This window comes from Lingula anatina, chromosome 5 (assembly GCF_051362555.1).
Source record: "Lingula anatina isolate TDL-2025a chromosome 5, LinAna3.0, whole genome shotgun sequence".
Lineage (NCBI taxonomy): Eukaryota > Metazoa > Brachiopoda > Lingulata > Lingulida > Lingulidae > Lingula > Lingula anatina.
This window is the reverse complement of record NC_141771.1, coordinates 18,930,288-18,954,959: the sequence shown is the minus strand read 5'-3', so window position 1 is coordinate 18,954,959 and position 24,672 is coordinate 18,930,288. Positions and strand designations below refer to the sequence as shown.

General features: G+C 36.9%; 2 protein-coding genes and 1 long non-coding RNA gene across 19 annotated transcripts in view; 1 reads left to right on the top strand and 2 right to left on the bottom strand.

Moving 5' to 3' along the window:
* Positions 1-18,538, bottom strand: part of LOC106162473 (uncharacterized) — a 138,026-nt gene extending 119,488 nt beyond the window's left edge. For 2 of the 16 annotated variants that reach the window (XR_015334644.1, XR_015334643.1), the window contains exons 1-2: positions 18,308-18,453; positions 13,650-13,836 (exon numbers count right to left, since the gene is read on the bottom strand). Coding sequence is in view for 13 of the 16 variants with exons in the window: in XM_087013710.1 (XP_086869836.1) it covers positions 2,235-2,349; positions 2,952-3,061; positions 4,423-4,563 (366 nt within the window). In the remaining 3 variants the exon portion in view is untranslated. Of the gene's footprint in view, positions 1-2,221; positions 2,350-2,951; positions 3,062-4,422; positions 4,609-11,122; positions 12,951-13,239; positions 13,295-13,649; positions 13,837-14,748; positions 14,839-15,689; positions 18,079-18,307 lie in introns of those variants that run through there. The other 14 variants (XR_015334642.1, XM_087013710.1, XM_087013707.1 and 11 more) reach the window with 14 other exon arrangements.
* LOC147761788 (uncharacterized) overlaps positions 1-24,672 on the top strand; it is a 256,913-nt gene that overhangs the window by 63,934 nt on the left and 168,307 nt on the right. The gene's annotated exons all lie outside the window — the stretch shown is intronic.
* The window catches only part of LOC147761792 (uncharacterized), a 28,880-nt gene continuing 25,719 nt past the window's right edge, over positions 21,512-24,672 (bottom strand). The window contains exons 2-3 of the mRNA XM_087012649.1: positions 23,027-23,214; positions 21,512-22,122 (exon numbers count right to left, since the gene is read on the bottom strand). Coding sequence (XP_086868775.1) covers positions 21,927-22,122; positions 23,027-23,214 — 384 coding nt within the window. The 3' untranslated portion in view covers positions 21,512-21,926. The remainder of the gene's footprint in view (positions 22,123-23,026; positions 23,215-24,672) is intronic.

Genomic DNA, 24,672 nt, shown 5'->3' with positions numbered 1-24,672 from the left:
ACCAGTTTATATTTTCTGTGGGCATGCAAAACAAGGCAGCAAAGCTGTCAAATGTACAGACAAAAAGCAGACAATAACAATGCACAAAACAGGCTACTGTCAATTCTGATGCAAAAGTACATTATGTGTAACTGCAAATTCAACATCAAATTTTAATTATGCTCAACAGGTAATACCAATGTAAGTGAAATGTGTAACAAGCATAAGGCTTCAGGCCCAAGGGAGTTTAAGTTCACACTTTGAAAATGCCAGAATAAGAAATATGAAAATTTCACATAAAACTGCTTAAATTCAATAATAAATTATATCCCATTTGAGCTGGCTTTCTTATTTGAACTGCATGCCAATCCTACAAATCATACTTGTAAGTTGAAAATAATAATAAGTAACACAGTTTTCTTTTCATCATGTTTGTAGTAGCAGTGCAAAAAGATTTTTGTCAATTTTGATGTAACATTACATAATAAATTACAGAATAATTATCACCAATTTTGATTATTGACTATAAATAGCATGGACATGTAGAAAATTTGATTACCATTTGGCTTCATGTCCATGGGAGCTTAGAGTCCCACAATGAACATGCCAACATGATAAAAATGAATATTTCACTAAAATGTATAACTTCCAGAAAAAGAAGCCAATTAGACTGCTTTTCCAACTCAGGCTGCATTTTAGTCCTTTGTTTCTTTTTTGAAAGTTTGACAATCATAAGTAACATGGTTTTTCCATAATGGTCATCATGGCAGCAGCACCCAAAATTGTGTTTTCTTCTATTTTAATGCAATATTACATAATGCTTAACAGCATAATGACCATCAGTTTTTAATAATAAAAGATTCGTATCATGGATTTTCAGAAAATGTGATTAGCATGGGTCTTCAAGCTCGTGGAGGTTCTTAAGTCACACCTTGAAAATGCCAATATGTGAAAAATTAAATTTTCACAAAAAAAAAAAAAAAAAACAGTTTAACTGCCAAAAAAATTTACCAAATAGACTGCATTGCCCACTGAAGCTTTATTTAAGTCCCATGTTTCTTCCTGTAAGTTTGAGAACAGTAAGTGACATGGTTTTCCTTAAATGGCCATCATGGGAGCAGTGTCCAAAATAGGGGTTTCTTCAAATTTTGATGCAATATTACATAATGTTTAACAGGATAATTACCATCGATTTTTAATAATAAAATATTAGTATCATGGATATTCAGAAAATGTTCTTAGCAAAGGTCTTCAGGCCCAAGGAACTTCAAAGTCACACCCTGAAAATGCCAAAATGTAGACAAGACAGCACTGTCCTGAAATGTGTTTTTTTCCATTTTTAACAATTTTTTAACATATAACAAAATTAACAATTTACTGCCATTTATATATGATCAACTAAGAAAATAGATGAGATGGGAAAAATATCAATAGAACAGTGTTTAATGTCCAATTTCCTCCATTCTGAGTTTCTGAACATAGTGAATGAATGAATCTGACAAAATGCAATGATATGAGTTTATTTCCATTTTTGAAACTCTATTATACAATACATGATAACAAGTTTACCATCATTTTTATATAATCAACTAACAATGTTGTAAAGATGCAGGAAATGTCAAACAAACACTTTTATGAATCTTATTAGTTAAATAATGAGACTGTTAACATGCCTAAGAATTGAATCTGAGGAAATGTGAAAAAACAGCATAGCTTATAAAATAATGGCCTGATTATGCTGATTTACGAACTTGACCTGTGTTTTAGTAAGATTAATTACTCCTGTGAGTTTCATGACAACAGGTCTATCGGTTTTCTTTGAAATGTGTTAACAGTGTTGCACATATGCTGAAAAGTGAAAAAAACAGCATAACTGCTAAAATAGTGGCCCGATTATGCCAATTTTCGAACTTGATCTGCGTTTCAGTAAGATTGATTACTCCTGTGAGTTTCATGACAACAGGCCTATCGGTTTTCCTTGAAATGTGTTAACAGTATTGCATATATGCTAAAAAGTGAAAAAACAGCATTAATTCTACAATAATGGCCCGATCATGCCGATTTTCGAACTTGACCTGCGTTTTATGAATATTAGTCAGCTCTGTAAATATATAGCCAAAAAGTAAAACTGCCCTCCACTTATCGTGTTAACGCTGAAAGTGCACGGCGACGGCGACGGCGACATGATCGGCGACGACAGACGCAGGTGATGGCAATATGTACAGACACATCTGTGTCTGTACATAAAAATGTCCTTAGAAAAAGAGAATGTGACTTTTGGTTGGCGCTGAAATCCCAGAAACTGAATGTCCATCAGTCCAGTGATGAAAGTTACAATGTTTGTTAACTCTAATCCCTTTCTTCTGCCAGCTGAAAAGGAAATAGTAAAGTGCCCCATAAAAAAACTTGTAAGCATACATAACACAAACGTAATACATTAATAATTTGTTCCCAAAATAAGTAGCGTAGTCAATTACCATAGTCAAAACCTCAACAGAAAAAATCTACAATAAAGAAGCAGCAGTCAGTAATTTTTCCAAAAACAAACCCAACTTAGAAGTAGCCTTGTACACTATTATAATGATTTAGGGCCATTCCATTGAAACTTTTCATTCTATATATATCTGCTCCAACTCCACGGAAATTCTGGCTGAATACAATCAGATTAACATGCCTTCTCTTGTTTCCACAAACGCGTATAATCACCAGCTTTTTTCTGTGTTTTATTCAATGCCAGGAGGAGGCATGTTAATCTGTTTGCATTCAGCGTGAGTCCCCATGGAGTTGGATCTATCTACATAGAACAGTAGTTACATTGGGAATGGGCCCTTAGAGGGCAACCTACACTGTTTGTGTTCCACAGAAACAACTCTATTCAATTATTTACTGACAGTTTGAAACAAAAGATTTAAATTTATAGCACCAAAACATGTTTTTTGTCAATTTAAAATAAAAAACTATCTAATTATTACCTGTAGCCTCTCTTGAATATCTTAAGAATTCTCCACATGTAACTTCCTCCTCTGTTTAGAAGACAATCAAGGAATGTTGGGCATGGACCTCCTTGAAGTGGGCCTAAGTCCTGGAAAAATACAATATACAAATACTATATATTATATCATATACAAAAATATAACAAAAATACTCCTAGGAGCCGGGCCAGAGAGATGTACCAACATGGGATACCTGCTGGCTGGGGCTGAAATAATAAGTAAATGACATTAATAGCACCAGTTATAGCTAAACCATTGCATTAGCATGAAATGGCACATTAATAGTTCTTGTTGGACACTGCTGAAAAAAAATATTTAAAAAAAAATTTTCATTAACTATATTTTGTACAAGAATAAGGCTTCGTTCACATGGAAAGTCTATTTTCTAAAAATCTATTTTCTATTCGCGGTATCTTATGATCACTGTCTGTGCCCTGAAAATCCCGCAGCGTAATTACTGGCAGCGCGAGCCAGTTACTTATAGTAACTTATAGTAACTGGCTCGCGCTGCCAGTAATTACGCTGCGGGACATTCAGGGCACAGACCGTGATCACTAAACATACCGCGAATAGAAAATAGAATTTAGAAAATAGACTTTCCATGTGAACGAAGCCTAAGTGTACTGCATTGTATCCAATGTAGCTCTGTAACAAAGTGATAGGAGATATATACAGTGTATCCAATGTAGCTCTGTAACAAAGTGATAGGAGATATATACAGTGTATCCAATGTAGCTCTGTAACAAAGTGATAGGAGATATATACAGTGTATCCAATGTAGCTCTGTAACAAAGTGATAGGAGATATGAACCCTTAATCATAATGCTTCATTAAACAAAGACATTATTTCAGATCTTTTGTGATAAAATCGAAAGTAAAAACTTTAAAGAAAATTTTCTGGATCAGTTTACAGTATTTGTTGTTGTGGGTGTTAAAACAGTGCTGTTAGCTGTTCAGGTTCAGGTGAGTATGTTAGAATTCAATATCACAATTTTCAACCCAAAAGTAATGCTGTTATATAATCAAGCTGGCAAATTCACCCAGATTTATTTTTAATGCAACAGTATTATTTCATAACATGACACTATTTCCACATTATCTAAGCAGATAAGGAAAAAACCCAAGTGTATATATAAATCTCTTAAGTGATACTACTGAAAGCATAACAATTTTATTAATTGACAAAGAACTGCAGCATGAAGAATCCATAATCAATACAACAGCTTGAAAATGCTTTAAATTTATTTATATGTATATATTTATATATGTTATATATATTTGTATAAATAATAATACTGTCAAAATAAAGAAAAAGATGACAGTTGCGGGAGATAATCATTTGTTTCAAACATTGCAGGCTAGCAAAATATCATTTTAGAGCATGGTTCTTCACAAATTTGTTTGTTACATTACTGAAATAATACTGTAATAATACTGCTTATCATATTACCTGCCCGTCTCTGGCTGTGTAAATCTCACTTGTCCTAAAACTTGCCACATCCCATGTGTTGCATATGTGGATGAGATGAAGGCTAGGGATGTTCTCGCTGGTTTTAACTGTCTGTTTTTTATTAATAAAAGCCATGCCCATGTAGCCAGCTGCTGCCTAGAAGCCACCATGTCATACAGAAAGGTGCTGGAAAAAATAAAACAGTCCAGTCAACCACTAGTTTCCGTCATGAAGATGTCTGGTGTGTTTTTGTACTGGATACAGTATTTGGCACTGCAGCCAGTTGCAACAAAGCGTCAGTGCCACCTGAGCTTGGGGATGAGGTACGGCTGACAGAGAAATCAACAAGGTGCCAAGCGGGATGGTCAAGTGAATTGAAATGGGCATGTGTGTTCTGCGGCAGCTTGTCTGAGGAAGGGTGGACATTGACCTCAGAAGAACTGGGTATTTTTTTAAATAAAAAGGGCTAGTGTTTTGGGCATGCGTGCAGTTGGAAAATGTTGTCATGCTCCTAAAAGACTCCATGCCTCTCCCTCTTCACAACCATCCCTGGCTGGACCATACCAAACAGTTATGAGACATTGCTTGCCAGACTAAAGACCAGTACCAAACCCCCAATGTTGAAGGTGACACTTGGTTTGTATCTGATCTTGTCATATTTCAATGACAGTCAGACTGTTACCGACCAGAAAATTACCAACATGCCTACACACAAAAGCTCAAACAAATGGACACATTTAAAATATGTGAAGATTTGTACAGATCTGGTGAATTTCACCAACCCGCAAAGGCTGTTCCAAGATGCAAAACATGTCAAAAACCTACAAGAGGTCATCCAAAAGGACCAAGTGTTTTGTAAAAAGAAATAACATTAACCTCATTACTGTTGAAGAACTGACAGTCAAGAGAAGACAAATTTTAGTGTTGTCTCCAACACAAATTAACAACTTTAGGGACATTTTTGGTTGTAGTCTAAGTATTATCACATTCCTCATGTACAGAATGTCTGGACTTGTGTCATTTGTTCCGTAAAAGATAATTTAGGTACTGTTATTGAGAGATCTCCAGAGATTTTTATACTCGGGCTTGTGCAAGCATATGATAAAGAAGGTTTTTATCTACTTATCTTAATAATTAAGAAATATATTGGTTTATGTAGAACGAAAACGGAAATCCCAACATAAGAAGGAACTAGACAATATGTAAATTATTACAGAAATATTTGTTTATGTTCTTTATATATGTATACTGGCAAAAAACAACATGTTAAAAGAAAATGGGAAAATATTGATTGCATATTACAACTTAATTGACAATTAACAAGCTAATGATATACCTCTTAGAATTTCAATTATAAGGTTAGCAACATGAATTGTCAATCTCTACTTTCTGCCCGTTTATGCAATACTGTAACTGTACAACCTTTTTTTACTGAGAAAGAAAGAGAGTCCAAGTATGTAAATGTATGTACTATATGTGTGTGTGCGATTCATAAGCCAAAAACTGTATATTTATTTGCTACTGAATTAAAAAAAAAGCATTATCACATTCAAAGCAGAAACTATTAAGGTGAGAGAGTAGATTTAAACCCCACCAACTATTTATTCAACACCATATCAGTTAAAGCACTGCAGATTATGGATTTTGTGCAGGCCTTTGAAACAGAAAATATTGAGGAAGTAGTGGGAAATGAGGGAGGAACACAAGTTATTATCAGGAGTGGGCTCAAGAAGGCTAAGTTAGAAAACATTAATCAATTCCAATGGGCTACATCCAACTCCCCCATATTGGCAATTAAAGCTGTTAACTATGGGCGAATTGATGACAATCTAGCATATACAGTGAAAGTAGGACAGTTGGCCTAATCATAACAACGGATATCTGCCATACACTATGACAAGGCACGTAGGGATTTGTAAGCCACCCTTAAGTTTTGTTGGAGGAGTGACAGCCCACATTTGCACTACATTTGGGACCAAAGATGACTCCCACTATAAACCTCCCACACCCAGCTCAAACTAATGGCTCCAATACATCCTGCGGCCCTAAACGGACAGACGGCCAGCCCTAATGATCCAGGATGTGTTTTCTGCCCATACAACCGTGAAAGTGAGGGAGGTGGCATGTAAAGGCAATGCCACCATGGCTGTCATCCCTGGGGGCTGTACAACTAGGGCCCAGCCCCTAGACGTACATGTGTCCTTGAATAGACTGTTCAAGGTACACCTGAGGAAAGTGTTGATGGAGCGCATGCGACGGTCAGCCATGGAAACAAAGGGAAAGTTTGAGAAATTGCCAACTGCCAGTAAAGAGGACGTTGTTGCATGGGTGGCGTCAGCATGGAACAAAATCAGCCCCGAAATGGTTGTCAAGTCATTCCAAACAACTGGGATCATCAGTGTGTTGAAGGGGGAGGAATTGGCCTGTCCAACCAAACAACTGGGATCATCAGTGTGTTGAAGGGGGAGGAATTGGCCTGTCCAACCAAACAACTGGGATCATCAGTGTGTTGAAGGGGGAGGAATCCTGTCCAACCAAACAACTGGGATCATCAGCGCGTTGAAGGGGGAGGAATCCTGTCCAACCAATTTTGTCCCAGATGTTTTGTTTAGCAGTGATGAGGAGGGTGACTTTTGGGTTTTTCTGATGCAAGAGATGACAGTGAGGATCCTTTCAGAGATCTGTGACTTAAGCACCAGTTTCATTAGGAGAATTTAAGTTATCTAATGTTAAGATGATTTGTGACCACACAGTCTGTCAGGCCAATACTTCAGATATAAAACCAGGCAACACCCGGGAAATAAACAGTAGATATTTTAAAACTATGGTTTTATATTGCTTTTCTCTCTGCATGGGTATAACCCAAAATGGGAATTGTGAATCGAACAGAACCTTGAATCTTCTGAAGGCGGATATAAGAGCCCTTAGAGTAAAATAGGTTTTTAAAGAAATTAATCATAAATGTTTTGGACATGCCCAACACTTATTTTTAAACGCAATATTTTATTTCTTTATTCAATTTTTTAAAACTGATGTTTTCTTTCTAACAGTGTGATCTGGGGTCCGTCCATCCTTTCAATGCGGCTGGGGAGAGTATCCATGGGGTGGAGTTAATGAACTTCACCCTCTACAAGAACATGACCCTAGAGGTACTTAGGGGTTGCCCTGCCTCTCGAAAAGCAGATTACTATGCTCTTGGTGTCATGCTATTTGAATTAATGGTGGGAAGGTAAGATAGACAATAAAAGCATACAGTTATGGGCATAATGACTAAATGTAGGGGTACTTAGGGGTTGCCCTGCCTTGTGGAAAGCAGATTACTATGCTCTTGGTGTCATGCTATTTGTATGTTGAAGAACCCAGTACAAATTTGGTGAAAGCTTGCACACGATTCTGTTTGGAAATCTTTATCGTTGGAGAGATTTAAACCAGCACTCAGTGAAGATGGCCGAGGGACACACCAACAATGGGCAAGAAACAGCTATTCAGCCAAGAACGTGAGTGACCACTCCATGTGGCAGATGACTGAGACAAGAAAACTTGCCAGTCAGGTCTGAATCTAGCCAAATCAGTTAATTGCACCTACACAACATTACACCAGTAATTCACTCTTGCACGAGCCTTTTCAACATGCACTTCCAGGATGTTACATTACTTAGTAATCAGTTTATCCGTCTCTTCCACTGGAAGGTCTTCAAGAGACCGGTTGTAATTAAACAAACTTAAATAATTACAAGTCAGGTGACCAGAGTCACCTGTCCATCAAACTAAGAGTAACCAATAAGACTTAGGACAGCCTCCCACATACATGTAACTCCCTGCATTTTAGATAAAAAGGTAGCAACTGACCATAGCCGGCAGTTGACAGAGTATGATTGAAGGAAGTAGTTAAGGAAACAAGGTTGACGGCCGAGGTTGAGAAAACTGTAGACAAGAGAACGAAGGGGACTGTGCAGAGATAGAAACCAGTATACCAGAGACTCAGACAGAATATTGTAACCCAAATACAGAAATAAACCCACCAAGATAGTCGTTTTACAGTCTATTAGGATTGAGTCTGTGGGGGGGCCTCGCCTAAAAGTGGCTAAGGTTGGACCCAAAATGACAAAATGTCAGGTCCTTGGATGTAGTAACCCCAATATTGAAAGGGGTGCAGTCAAGGTCCATGCCATGACACACATACCTGATATCTTTGACGAGGGTTTGGGTACCGTCCCAGAGATTGTGCCTCTCAGGGTGACAGCTTTGGAGTGCGCCACCTCGCTCACTTTTGGTATCATCGATTTTTGCGCTCTTTGACGACAGCGGAATGCCGCTCACCTGCGCTATCTCACAACTGATCTCTCTATAACCAACGATTTTTGTGTCGTTTATATTCCGACAATATTTAACCCTGGCTTGCATTCTTTTAGGTTCCCCCGAGGCCATCGCTTCATGCAGGATAACGCACCCATGCATACCAGTCGTGCAACCATGCAGTACTTGAGGGAAAACGGCGTCAACTGGTTGCGGACTCCACCGGAGAGTCCGGACCTCAACCCAATAGAACTGATGTGGGCTGAGATGAAATATCACATTCGGCACCAAGCGAAGCCAAAGACGAAAGAACAGCTGGCAGACGGGATACGGGAATTTTGGCGCACTGTAGACCAAGGTAAGTGCGTCAAATACATTGATCATATTCAAAAGGTTTTGCCCGAAGTGATACGTCATGAGGGTAGAGCTTCGGGCTATTAATGTAATTAGATAAATTATAAAGTTTGAAAGTAAGGCTTTTGTAAATATGTATATAACTATTTATGATTTCCGAATTGTTTAAATATTTTGTTTGTTCATATTTAACATTTTTCAATGTAAATATGTTTTGAATAATTTTGTATATTTTGTTAAATTGTTTTAAATAATTTTGTATATTTTGTAAATATGTTTTGAAAGTTTTTTTGTTGTTTGTATTGTGTTTGATGTATTGTGCTGTTTTGTGTTTGATGTATGTGTATTTGCCTGTTTTGCCGTAACGTAGGTAGTTTAGCTGTAACGTAGGTATGGGTAATCTCACAATATCTATTTAATGATAAAGGTAATGTGACATTACCGAACCCATTAACACTTAATCATCCAATGCGGTGTGTCAGAAGGCTTGTAACACAACCGTAAGGTGAGCGGCACATTTCAAAAATTCAAACTTTACCACCGTTTGCAGTGGACTTTTTTCATTTTAACTTCACGAATCCTTTATTGGGATTAGAGCTTAAATGTCGCTTGTGTTATTAATCAGGCAATGCAAGGGCTTGCAACCTGAGGGGATCCCTCTGATCTACTATGCACATGTTTCGTTCCGCCTTTTAACAGTTTATACTGTAGATAGGTAGGCGTAATCAGCAAAAGAGAGAGAGAGAGATCGTAAATTTTGTCAATGAAGCTCACATACAACTCGGAACACGTCCCCCTTATTTACAACGCTTAAATATGTTCACCTTGGCTAAGTCCTGTATACTATGTGCACCATATTCAAAATCTTCATTTAAGGTTCATCTCAACACGATAATCGTGTCTTAATTTCTCCTGCACATCATCGTATACCAAGGCAATTCATTAAGAACAATTTAAATTAAAAAAGATCTGTAAAGTTCTGAAATCATTCCTGTTTCATCACGTTTCTGATGTGATGAATATAGAGACCGCAGCGACCATGTCAAGTAGAAACACTGCATTAAACAGGGGGCACATCAGCTCCAAAAAAGATTTAAATTATTAGAAATTAAATTATTATATTAAGTGTTGAATGTGGTGGTGTGCTGACAACCTTTAACGATATTAATATAACCAGCATAGCTCATGGCCACGCAACAATGCAGTTACTAAGATTTATATAGGTATCAATTTTGCTGTCTACAACATGACGTGTAAGCTGCTAAAAATCAATGGATACACTCTAAAAGACGCCTTGTCAAATTTTTAAAATTGCTAACCCCTTTCCAATGTTCGGGGCAATAACATCTACGAAAACGAATAAGTCAGGGCTCAACACAAACAGTTGTCCGATTGCCCGGGGCAACTAAAATCTGCCGTCGGGCAAGTAAATTTTACGTCCAGTTGCCCGACGGACAAGTGATTTTTTTCCTATCGGCAGTGCAGTGTTACATCTAATGTTAAAATATTGAAACTTTTCACGTGTTTTTCCCTTTTGCACGATAAAGTTACGACGCACTCATAAACTGCAACACTTGCTTTTTGTCAACAAACAAAGCGTTGCACGATTGCGTCAGATGCGCCAAGTGCAATATAATGTATTCAAATAGTTCATGCTATAAAGGTTAGCGTATTCCTAAGCGAAGGGAAGTTTCTAGCGTGGTCGATATAAACTTTCTCTATTTTTACTTTTGAATAAACCTTATATTGTATTGACTTAATACTCTTTGTATATATTGGATTTGGTTAATACTCAATAAAAATGTTATTTTATTTTGTTTTGCATACTTAGTTTTTGCGTACATTCACGACGACAAAATGGCGCAGTCGTCCTTGACGAAGTTTTTTTCTAAAAGATCGTCACCCACTAAAAGATCGCCACCAGACCCTTTGTCACAGAAAAAATACGAAGTAAAAAGAAAGCGTGGATGGGTGGCGGCATGGGGGAGTATGTTTCCTGGGTTAAAGGACACTGACAAAGGTAACAATAACAAATCTATATGTCCAACGAGAAACATACAACAATGTCCTCCACCTGGTTGACATATTGTTAACTATACCGCTCTCTTCAGCTGTGTGTGAAAGGGGATTTTCAGCTTTGAAGCTCATCAAATCAGACTGGAAGTCAAGTTTGAAAACCAACACTGCATCAGATCTGCTCAATGTTTCTATTGACGGGCCATCATTAGAGAAATTCAACAAACAGCTCTGCACCTGTGGTCACAAAGGTCAAGGAGGCCCAAATTTGAAAATTAACCTGTCAGACTCATTGTGACAGGTACCACTGTCAGGATTGCCAATCCACTTGTTCATGGATTTAGAAAAAATAAAAACTCAAAGATGACAAAATTAACACATTTGATTTTTTTATACATCAGAAAAATGTAATGATACAAATTTGCATATCAAGTGGTTCAAAATTTTCCGTAATAATGGGCAAGTAAAAAATGTGGCGGGTTGCCCTGGGGCAACCTGGTTAAAAATTTATGTTGAGGCCTGTAATCATAAACATTTTGATTGGAGGTGTTGTTTGGTACCTGATCAAGACACACTTTCAGGAGAAAATCACCCAACAACTGATATTAAATCCTTTCAGTCTTGGTTGAAAAATAATAATCTATTAGATGTGTGGAGGTTTTTCAATATGGATGAAAAAATTTATACATGGTTGCATAAGACCAAGGACATTGCAAGGTGTATACACTGTATATTTGTTAATCAAACAATGTTAAATAGTATAACACACTTTAATATGGTGGACATCTGATCAGAGAAGAGCAACCCTAAATGTGTCATTTAACAAAAATAGCAAAGGTTCTGATCATAGAGGAACAATCCTAATTTTGTCATTTAACAAAAATAGCAAAGGTGTTTCTGGAAGTTAAATAACAGTTTCTTTAAAAAAAGAATAACTGGATCAATAATGTTATAGAAAAGGTATCCAAAACTAATGTATTATCAACAGAGTTTATGGGATTACATTAAGGTGCAAGTAAACGACTTTTCCGTTAAATTTGGCAAAAAAACTGGCTTCACAAAAAGAGGAATAATGTAAAAGAGGCACATATGAAATTTAATGAAGCTTGCAAGCTATACTAGCTGTACTGATCCTACAATGAAAGAATATAGAAACAAGGTAAAAAAATGATAAGTGAAACATGAATTCCTTGCGAAAACTGATAGATAGCAATAATAAGATAAAGTCCAATGGTATGAAAAAAGTAGTACTAAGTATTTTTTTAATCTTGAGAATACAAGAGCAAAAAACAAGTGTATAATTGCCCTTTAATCATCAGAAAACAGAGTTATAACTGAACAAACAAAAAGTCAACAGATGATAAATAAGTATTATGGCATGCTATATTCTAAAAAGATTATATTTAGATCTGCAAATCTTGAAGACTTCTTACAAGATGTACCTATATTATCTTCTACAGATAAAGAGCATTGTGAGGGGGATATAACTAGTGAAGAATGTAAGGAAACTATTAACAGTGTGAAAAATGATGCCTCTCCTGGTATCCTCTATCAGTTACAAATGATGCTTATAAGTAGGTTATAGCTAATACATGTAGGTTAATAGCTACTAATTTATAAGGTTATTGCTAACAGGAATATATATAATGATAATTACATGGTTGATTATGCATACATGTAATATTTGCAAACAAATGTCTTGAAAACATCAACTACAGTGAACCCCTCATTAATTGGTACCAGGGGAAGTTTGTATGGAGTTAAAGCCATACTGGGAGTGTTCTGGTGACATCTCCAGACATCTTCATGACCACAAGTGGCTGACTGGGAACAGTGGGTTTGTGACGGGATACACATTTTATCTTAAAGGGATAACAACTGTTCTTATAAGATTATTTTTTACAACAAATTCACTGAAACAACTCATAGAAATTAATGTAGGAATGGATTAATTAACAATGGGTATAAATATGGGAAACTTGTTGTTCGTCCCAGGAAAATCTGTTTTTTTTTTACCAAAAGGAACAGTTGTTATCCCTTTATAACTGATGAAATCGATTGTAAGCAAAATTACAAATCATGGTGTACTAGCTGGCAAGTGTCCCAGCTAATTTGGTCACTGGACTATGAAAGAAATTCAAATGTACTTACATTGTGGGGGAGACTGGTGACAGCAATTACTTTTGAGACTGGCACTATTTCCAGACTGAAAGAAATAAAAACAATATTAACTTTGCCAAATCTGTTTCAATATTTGTGATGCTTGTACATGTTAATCCTTACAGCAGTAAAAAAAACAGGAACAATATTTTAAAATAAAATATTTTAATATAAAATACCTGTATCTATTAAGCTATATTAGGCACATCAGTTGGCTGTAACTACTTGAAGTGCACTTTTGTGATGTCATGTGAGGGAAGTAGAGAAAGTACAGTAACTAGTCAACAAGACAAAAATTACTTAACCCCCCCCCCCCCCAAAAAAAAAAAAAAAAAAAACACAAGGGGTGATAACTGGCGAGTTTTTCTTCATGGAGAAAGGGAAGGAGGCCATGTAATTACCTGTTACCATGGTTCCCCATTTTTGGCTTGTCACATTCCATTTATCATAAATCTTGCCACATTCCATGTTTTGTACACGAGGGTAAGAGAAAGGGATGCTCCTGATGGTGTGCCTACCCTTCCATTTCATGCAGCCAGCCTGCGAATCAGTTCTCTCGGAAGCCACCATGTCGTATAAATAGTGATGCTGGAAAAAGAGACAGAAGATTACACCTACTTATGAAGAAATAGACATTATCAAGACAGACACCTGATACAGTGACACCTGACACAGTGGCATATGACACAGTGACACCTGACACAGTGACACCTGACACAGTGGCATCTGACAGTGACACCTGACAGTGACATCTGATAGCTTTATGAAGGAATATGAAATGTGACACCTAACAATGTGATACCTGGCAATGTGACAGGTTCAGGCCAGTTAAGAAACTGCCTTTTCAAATAAAACCATCTGAAATGAACCCTACAGTACAGGCATTCCATCTTTGACCTCAGGTTTTTTAAACAAAATTAAGAACAGTATAATCAACATATCATCCCTACCTAGAGTTTTGTAATTTAAAGGAAATGAATTTAAATGCTAGTGTATACAAAAATGGCTACATTAACAGGCATACCTATACCAAGTCTACAGCAGAACTATCAGAACATAGAATCTTCAGACATGAGCCTAGGTTTAAAAAAAAAACTCTGAACATTTATCATGGGACCCAACATTTAATCTTGACCAATCTTAGGAATCACCAGAATGGAATTAAAAAAAAAAAAAACAAAAAAAAAAAACAGCCCTTTGGGACTAAAATTACTGCAGATGTCACCAAAAGCACTAGCTGCCAATTACCACCAATAACCTTCTTTTTTCCCCTGTTTTAGTTTTCTGAATCAAAGTTCATATAACTGACAACAACTGCAGTATCAGTGTCTATCAAATAATATGGCCATCACTAACACTGTACCTGGTAAGGGGTGGGAAATAACTGCTCAACAAAGACAAACCAATTTGAAAAAAAATTCTATTTGTGACCTATCAACAATATGCTATATATTTGTTTCTTACATAGCCTAAGATAATGATACATTACAACAAAGTTACCTATTATGTGGCAACTTCATCAGAGTGCAATTTGCACCAGAATTTTCAGCTTACACACAGTGTCAGGTAGACAGCATGAAGTCCATGTACCTGTAGGGACAGAAATGTACCCTCATGGATTACAGCATATGTAACTTCTGATCAACAATTTCAGCAATTGATAGACAGTGAAGAAGAAGATTTGACACCATACTGTATTTGCAGGGAGCCTTACCAGGGCAAGATTTATGATTCAGTGTGACTATTGTCATGAATGGTATCACGGACTTGTGTCAATTTGTTAACATTGATAAATACAAATGTGCACATTGTTAAATCTAATCATCATTTTTTATTGTTATTACAGATATGGCCAATACCATCACAGAAGCAGCACCTGTTGTGAAGGAAAATTCACTAAGATTACAACATGGGTCTCCAATAGATGTCCCTGGTGCCCAATTTATCCAACATTTGTCCCAGGCTCTGCCTGGAAAAGATCAAAGCCTATATTTCAAAACATTGATGGCAGGGATGCCTACCATCTATAAAGAGGAGCTTACTGCCCCAGGTAGGTATGTCATGTCTCTGTCATGGTTGCAGCAGGTGGCCTACCAATTACAATCCAGGGGGCTTGTGTCTAAACACTGAATTGAGAAAAATGTTTGGTGCCTTCCCAAGAATTATACACCACCTGTGTGAGTCTTGAAGTCTGCTCCCTCCGTGGAGTCTGAAGGACAGAAGACATATGATTTCAGGCTTGGGAAAGACCCAAACATTACCCAGGTGGTTGATGGGAGTGGCTTGGTTCAGCCTATGGAGGTGGAAACGCAACTGGATGAGGCTGAACTTGGTGTGGGATCAAATAATATCGATCCCAACTCCAGTCTAGACTCCACTGAGGAGGACAGACGTCTTAGAGTCCCAAGGGAGGCTGAAACCAATGTGAAATCACAACATACCTGTCATCTCATCTACCTGGAACTCTCCAACAACTAACAGTGCCAGGAAGACAGCATGATGTCCAGGTATCTGTCATCTCATCTAACTGGACCTCTGACCTTCCAACAACTGTTCACATGGTGTCAGGTAGACAGCATGATGTCCAGGTATCTGTCATCTCATCTAGCTGGACCTCTGACCTTCCAACAACTAACTGTTCACACAGTGTCAGATAGACAACATGAAGTCCAGGTACCTGTCATCTCATCTACCTAGACCTCTGACTCTCCAACAACTAACTGTTCACACAGTGTCAGGTAGACAACATGAAGTCCAGGTACCTGTCATCTCATCTAGCTGGACCTCTGACCCTCCAACAACTAACTGTTCACTTTTGCAAATATAGATTGCATTAGAGGCGATCTTGACTATCTGCACTTACATGCAAATGTAGAATGCATTAGAGGTGTTCTAGCTACCTCATCTGCACTAACACAGTAAAACACTGTCACAGAAGATGTTTTTACTTGAAGAAGTCATATACTAGTGTTAAAAATGCCATTTTTCCATTAAACTTACACTTATATAAAAAAAGACATAGTGACCTAATCTTATCTATAAAGACCGCAATATTGCCACAAATCATGCACATCATGACACAAAAACATGATATGAAATCAGGACAGAAAAGCTGATGAAGTTAAACCTGGTTGGGATTGATCAGTGCCCCTTCAAAGAACCTGCTGACAAGTGGAATAATGATATGAAGGAGTGCCCAGCTACATATTATGGAGATATATATCATTATTTGATCAAATCTCCCCATAAGAAAAATCTTTGGGTAAATATAGAGATTTCCATTGTTGTTTCATATAAGCTGAATAAGCTGAACGTGTCTTTATGAAAACGTCCTTTGCCTGCCCTTTATTTTCCAAGTGTTAATAGAATATGTTAGTGTCTAGTCTTATTTAGTTAAATAATTAAACCAGGTTATATTTATTCAAGCAATGGAAGACCTTTACAATTTTCGATCTACTAAATCATAATTTTATATATATATATTTTATTCATCTTGTTGACAGGTCTATATTCCGCAGAAGCAATGGAAAACTGTAAGTCTTCAGATGCATATATTTTTTTCTTCTCTGGCTGGGCACAGATGGTGTATCACTACAAGACTGGTCGAGGGGATTTTATCCTTAAAGCAGATGAGAAACCTTCATGGCGTGTGACAGAGGACCACATCACCCATGGGTGGCCTTGAACAAAGATGGCAAAGTTATTACTGCACACTGCAATTGAATGGCAGGGTAATTATCATTTTCAGGTGTGATTCTTGTTGTACATATAAGTAGTTTAAATCTCATAATGTTAAAACCATACATTGCACTTTTTAGCCTTTAAAACATTGAAAATAAATTTTAGATGATTAAGCAAGTGCCCATAAGTTTCCTCTGTCTGAAGAGAAAATGCAACTCTTAATTAAGTCACTATTTTAATCTTTACAGTTAAGGCCTTTTGAAATGACATTCCAAATTCTGTACAAGTTATGAACTTTTGCTCTCTTCTTTTGTAGACTGGAGGAGACGTGTTCACACATTAGAGCGGTGCTGTATAAAGTGGAAGCCGCAGTGAGACTAGGTTACACACCCTCTGCCTGGACTGATTTGCCATGTCAGTGGAATGAATGCTATGTTAAGGATGTTGAACCAGCCCCCATTGCATCTATACAGTGAAGAGGCTAAGAAAAAGCTGAGGGGGAGCACAAGAGTCCACAGGGAAATGCCGCGGCCAGCCACTTTATGAGGAACAGCACAGATTTCTACAGTCAATTATACATCTAGGAACTGCTGTAGTCGGACTTAGTGCTTGGAGCCAGTACAATGAGGCTCTCATAGAAGAAAATTCTGAAGATTTTGGCCCTGTTACCATGGTTCAATACAAACAGAGAACTCTCTACAAGGAACAATACACGACCCTTAGCAAGGACAATATGATTGATGACATTTATGTAATGACCTTTATGCAAAACATGATATATATCCCCTGAGGAAATTAAAAGTGTTGAAGAGACAACAAGGTTTCAATCCTCATCCTCGACATGGCATGAAATAAGGACTGGCAGAATAACTGCATCTATTGTTTCCAAGCTGTCCTCTACATGCACTGCTACAGAAAATATTTAATCCATCAGACCAGCCTTTTAAAGTACCTGCTGTTGAGTGGGGGAGAGAGGATGAGGAGAATGTGTACTAGTATGATCAGTACAGGCAAGTTGTTCAGGAAGACCCATGCACGCCAAAGCTGTGCCCATCAGGAAGAGTGTATGTGGCAGACCATGTTGGGCTTCAACATTCTGTGGCCCATTTAACAAAGTCAGGCTTACTGCTTTCAAAAAAAAAAAAAAAAAAAAAAAAACATTTAAGTGCATTATCACATGTTCATGTTCTGGTGTTCTAGAGAAAAAAATCCCTTTCAACTGCCGTGAAAACACCATGAAGGACATATCCAAGGAGAATTTTTGCCTAGATGATTCATTTCTCTCTCTTTCAAAAAAAAAAAAAAAACACACACACACACACACACACACACACACACACAAGTACTATCCCCACAAGTACTATGTGCATAAACTTACGTTGTACTACTGTCGTCTACACCCAAGTTTTTGCCGTACGTTCTGTCCTATCTTCTCCTATAACCCACACCCAGGCACGGCTGCTAACTGAATGAGACAAGCACGAGATGCTCCACCCTCGTTTAAATCTCGTAAATTATCGGACCTGACGCGAGGTTAGCCAAGGACGACTTGTTGTCTCAACCGTGATTGTGCTTTTACCTTGCACCTGCCTTTCAGCGGACTTTCGCGCTTCTGCATTGTCGAAGCACATTTGTGTAAATTTTTTCAGAACTGCATTGTTATTTATTAATTTTGCCAAGGCCTATTTGAAGATAAAAAAAAAGAGAGTGAAAAACCTCCCTAAATTAGTAGGCCTAATGCTCCAAACACTCCGTAAAGAAACCGCCGATACATGTTACATGTAAAATAACACAGAATAGTTTAAAAATGAGAACCAATGAAATATTCGAAAAATTTAGAATACAACAAGATATTAAGGTGCCCTCCTTGTAATGAGCAGCAATAAGAAACATTAATTATTATACTTATTCTTTATTTATTTATCATTAGCTTAAAGATGCGCCACAATGACAACTGTAAAGGAATTATTGTCAAGTGCCGTGGTAAAGCTTTCAAACCCTCAAAATGGGAAACTTTTTACTTGAACATGACTTGGCGATCTCTGGTAACCAATTGGAAATTAAGAATGGTTAAATACTGGCTTAAACTGAGAAACACAAATAATTGCATTCTAAAAGAATGCCTTAAATATTTTGAGTATGAATTCCGGACTAAACCATCCTGTGGCAATTGGCTCTCTAAGCAGGCCCTTAGCCAGCAATTTCAAAAGGGGGGTTCTTTTTCTGAAAAAGTGGACCTTTTCCCATAAAAACTTAATGCACCTAGATCAAATTTTACCCAGAGTGGACCTTTTCCCAGCAAAAGGGGCGGTTCTTTCGAACCCCCCGAACCCCCCTGGCTACGGGCCTGCTAAGATTCATGATGTTTTTACAGAAACTGGTCTTAATGATTTTTTTCACTATCCAAGTAATTATGATATAAAATTATTGTATCTCTAGTATATCAAAAACTAATGGATATTAAACAACAAGCTATATTGTCAGAGATTAACGACTCGAGAAAGTGCTGGCTATATTGACACCTCATCGACCGTGTTACTACTCAAACTTATCTTACAAAATCAATCCCGCTCCAGTTTAAAAAAATGATTAGTAAAAAAAGATTATCATCCCATGAACTTGCAATTGAAACGGGCAGATACAGTAAAATCGCTATTTCACAAAGAAAATGTTCCTATTGCAGTGATGTGGAGGACGAATTCCACTTTATACTGGGTTGCTCAAGCTATTTAGATTTAAGAAAAAGGTTCATCAAACCTTTCTACTGCAATAGACCCTCGGTGTTCAAATTGGTTCTCCTGCTGAATTTCTTCCAAGTAAGAAAGTATTATGTAACCTGGCACGATATCTTAGCCAAGCAGGAAGTCTTCGGCATGAGATCTAATCTAATTTGATCTAATTTGATCCAATCTGATCTCATTTGATTCAATTTGATTTAATTTGATTTATTTTAGTAGTTTATTTATTCAAGTACTCATATATTTAATTTACTACAGGTACTATTATTATTATGATGATGATTATGATTGCGATTATTACTATTATAATTATTCTTTGTATTAACCCTATAGTTGTGGTAACTATAGTAGTTCTAAGATTTGTACCAGTACTAGACTGATGGTCCTCAAGAGACCAAGGTTATAAATAAATGAAAAAAAAAAATAAATAAATAAAAACTTGCAAACTTCTTGAAACTCATACAAGAGCATTAGGACCTACATGTGCTAGCCAGGAAAGCAGATGGTTTTGTAAATCATTCGCCATTCATTTAGAGGTAAATTATAATATTTTTTAGATTTAACATAGAATCTTAATACAGGGACGGGTCGAGCAACAATTTCTTTAAATTACCTTTAAATAACACATATTTAGAAATTAATAAATGCGCCAAAGGGACAGTGTTGGAAAAGTCGGCAGTAGTTTCAAAAATTAAAATAAAATAATAATAAAAAACAATGCCTCTTAGGACATCTTTTGTTTAAAGGAAGTATGTAATACATGTTCCGTGTTCAAAATACACTGAACGCGTAACAAGAATACCTGTGTCAGTTATCATTGTCATCACGCACATCTATGAGTGGCCATGGCAGAGATAGGACTACCTGTGATTATGTAAATCACTGCATTCCACGGAAATAAATATGTTTATTAATAGTTACAATAAAAGAAACATTGGTTACTCAGTCTTTAATATCTTGTGATATATTCAAAGTGTTGCCCAACCGGACCCAGGCTTTGACAACCGTTGAACACTGCGGTTTGAAGGGGATGGGGGGAGAGGCGGGATGAGGGGGGGGGGGGGGGGGGCAGGAAGTGAGACATCAAGCATCGGTGGTTCAGTGGTAGAATGCTCGCCTGCCACGCGGGCGGCCGGGTTCGATTCCCGGCCGATGCAATAATTTTTTAACTGGTTTGATTTTTTTTTATCTCCGACAAAGAAACAAGCAAAAATTGCTGATAACAAGGAACAATCCACTCAACAAACGACATCATCTGGTTGCCTTGTCAGTAACTGTAGTAATATGATACGTATTATTTTTGCTCTCCCTTATTTGAAAACATTTTATTTACATTATGTTATTTACCTCAACTATGTGTTAATCAGTTAAATTTCAATTCAAATTGTTGAAAATATGCAATAAAATAAAACTAGTCAGATTCTCTCAATATACAGTGTATTTGTCATTGTTGCATTTTTATGAAAATGAGCAGAGGTACTGACTGTTGGATGTTACACTGGGCATGAAATAGATGTTACATAATATGACTTGTAGGTTAAGTGACACAAGTAATTAAGTTAACATGTAAATCTACGATAAAAATAACATTAAGAGATATTATGTGGGAAATCGTGCATCTGTGATGACCTTTGCTGTATCCAATGTAAAATCCAAATTCAATGGGGCTGCCATCTTTTTAAATTTATTTCTCAAAAACGCTGGCCTCGGTTATCTTTTTATGATAAGCAGCATAAGGAGGAATTATAAGTCTTTCAACCAGTAACATTTAGGAAGACAATTTTTGTCATCTGTAATTTTCAATTTTCATGGCACCTTTTGGCAATAGTAATAATTGTAGTAAATACATGAATAAGTATTTATTAATATGTTATTATTAATATTATAACAGTATATAAACTAAGATATTAAAATCATTTCAAATAAATGTATGATAATAGAGTGCGTTGTTAAAAATTGACATTAGATAAATCAAAGATTTCATCAAAAATTATACAAATTCAAAATATGATTAAGAAATGAATTATGCCTCGTAAAGTTGCCGCAATAAGGCGGAATTTGCAAGGTAAATACCAGGCACTATCATATGAAGTTTTTTCAATTTTAATCTGCAAGAGAAACACACTCATTACATTCAGTCGTTGTTGTAGTTGTTCCTTTTTTTCACACGATCTTCGGATTCCAGAATATATCCCACAAACTCAGATTCCAGTTGACCTACAACTTTGGCCTTAAACGCCTGGACATCCGTCATTACGTCTACCAGGGAATCCTTGGCGCGGCCACGCAACCCGCTTCTATGCTCACCCACTCATTGTCTCCTCGGACCAACTCGTTGTCTACTCGGACCCTCTCGTTGTCTACTAGGACCTTGTATATAACGTAATGGCAACTGCTGCGTCCATCAGGCGTGTAATTATAGAGACAACGTGCCCTCGGTAGCCTATAGGGTTGCCTGTATAAATTCAAACACACGTGTCAACAATTATTGAGGGCAATGCTTATATATTTTAGGTTGTGATCAAGGGGATTATGTTGGATCCAAGACCTAGGTTTTTAATTGATGATGAGCATAGAACTACAGAGAATAAAATATTGTTTGAATATCATTTCTAGAATTCACTATGTTGTGATTTTCAAATTCTATGTTTGAAAATAAGACAAAGGGTGTGTTCACAATGAGCTTGCTAGTTCGAACTCACTCCACGGGGATTCTTGCTGAATACAATCAGATTAACAGATTAACACTTCCCCTGACGTTGAGCAGAATACAGAGAATCGGGTAAGTACTCGAGTACGTTGAAAACGAGAGGAGTGTTAATCTGTTGATCTGATGGCATTCAGCAAGAATCCCTGATTGCACTCAGCGAGAGTCCCCGTGGAGTGACAGTGTAGTGCCAATGCCAATGAAGTACCTATATAAGTCCAACAGAAATGAAGAACTCAATATTTATAACCATTCCGAAGCAACCAAAAGTCCAACATTGAATTTAAAGCAATTAGCCTTATAAGTCATATTGCAAAGATATTGAAAGTAGTACAACAGAGAATATATATGTGTGTGTGTGTGTGTGTGTGTGTGTGTGTGTGTGTGTGTGTGTAGGAGTGGACACAGGATTATTTGAGTGGGTTTTCGCAAATGCGATGCCGAACCATAATTCAGCTGGGACCATTGGTGTGATTTTCTTTTCAAAAGTCGAGGGGGGGGGGTCAGGATCCCCCTAACATACCCTAAATCCGCCACTGATGTATGTATGTATGTATGTATGTACAGACAGACCGTGTGTGTGTGTGAGAGAGAGAGAGAGAGAGAGAGAGAGGGATTGTGAATGAGATCGATCGAGAGATAGTAAACATACCTGCCAGGTTTTTCATCATAGATCATATACCATGGGCAGTATGTCTCCGTGGCAAGATTGTCTCTAGGATTTCTTGGCACACAAAATCCACCATTCTTATAGTAACCAATTCCACATCTGTGCGTGTTTCGTCGCATGGGTGACGCTATGGCTACTGCGACAACTAGTACGGCAAAGAGGTACAATCCCTGTAAAAGCGAAATGTGAAAATTGTCCGATTTTAAGATTCAGTGGTCAAGGTGTTTGTAAATTTATTCATGATTGATATTCAACGTTTATATATATATATATATTTTATCAAATACAACTAAATAAACTTATTTGATCTTATTTCAATACTTAAAGTCGTATTTCCCGCCTACTTAAAGTGACAAACACTCATTCAACGTCAAGTAACATAACATAAACCACTTCTTGATTTAAAAGACAAAATATTTGTTAAACTGTTCGAGATTAATATACAGAGTTATTTGAAATACGCCTTGTTTGAGGGAGAGCAATACTTTTTGATCATATCTTCACGGACTTATATGTCATGAATTAATGTCGCAAAAATTATTCAAAAGATGAGTGCGAATAAGGGGGTAAAAGTGCCCACTTTTGTACGTGAAAAATAAATTGTGAATGAATGGAAAAAATTGATGCCAAATTAAAGTTGGGGTCTTACACTTTTATAATCCACCTAAAAATATTTTTTATTGAATTTGAAATATAAAAAATTAATGGCAAAATGACCTTGTCAAATATTCATGAAAATGTGTGTTTTAGGGGGGGGGGTCTGAATTCTAATGCTACATTTCTTTAGTAATAGTAAGGTGACAACTGTGAAATTTTGTAATTGGGTACAGAAGGTGCCAGTGTAAAAAAGAAAGGCAATAAGTGGCCAATCACTGCTTGTGATCAATATTTCGATTGCTTTATTCTTAAATGTAGTGCTGATTGAAAGAAGAATCTTACAGTGACTTGAGGATAAAAGATGTTCATTTTTTATATGAGCCCCTGCCTCAAACAAGCTAATTATTCACGGTTGAAAAGATATGAATATAAGGTGAAATATATGTGAAAATCAGCTTGTCTGAGGGTTGGGCTCGATATGTACTCAAACAAAGTAGGGACATTTTCAGTCCATATGCTAGCAGGCAGCCATGTTTATTCCTGCCATGAGGTAGCTGCTACATGCTTACATAGGATGGCTAGGCAGATACCTGTACAGTGAAACTTTTGTACAAAAAGAACAACCCAAAATAAAATGTAGGTCTTTGAAAGGAAAATAGGGGTTAGAGTCAGTAAAATATTTTCAATTACAACCAAAAAAAGAAAAGTCATTTTCATGTAATGCATGCTATCAAAAAAAAAAAAAAAAAAAAAAGGGAAATATGGATAGGAAATAGAGTCCAAATACAGTAAGTATATCTTACTTTCATTCTTATTTCTTAGGATTAAGAAAGATTAAATGTAAAATGTGCTTCAGATATTCAAAGTTATATTAATTATCATAATAGCAGATGTACATTGTGGTGGCTCCTACTTTATATAGAGACCCATGCTGTAATAGACCTTTACACATAAGTGTGGCTTGACTCAACCCCCTCTAATGGGCATGAAAGTACATTTTGTACAACCAAAATTGTTGTGTAAATGTTCCC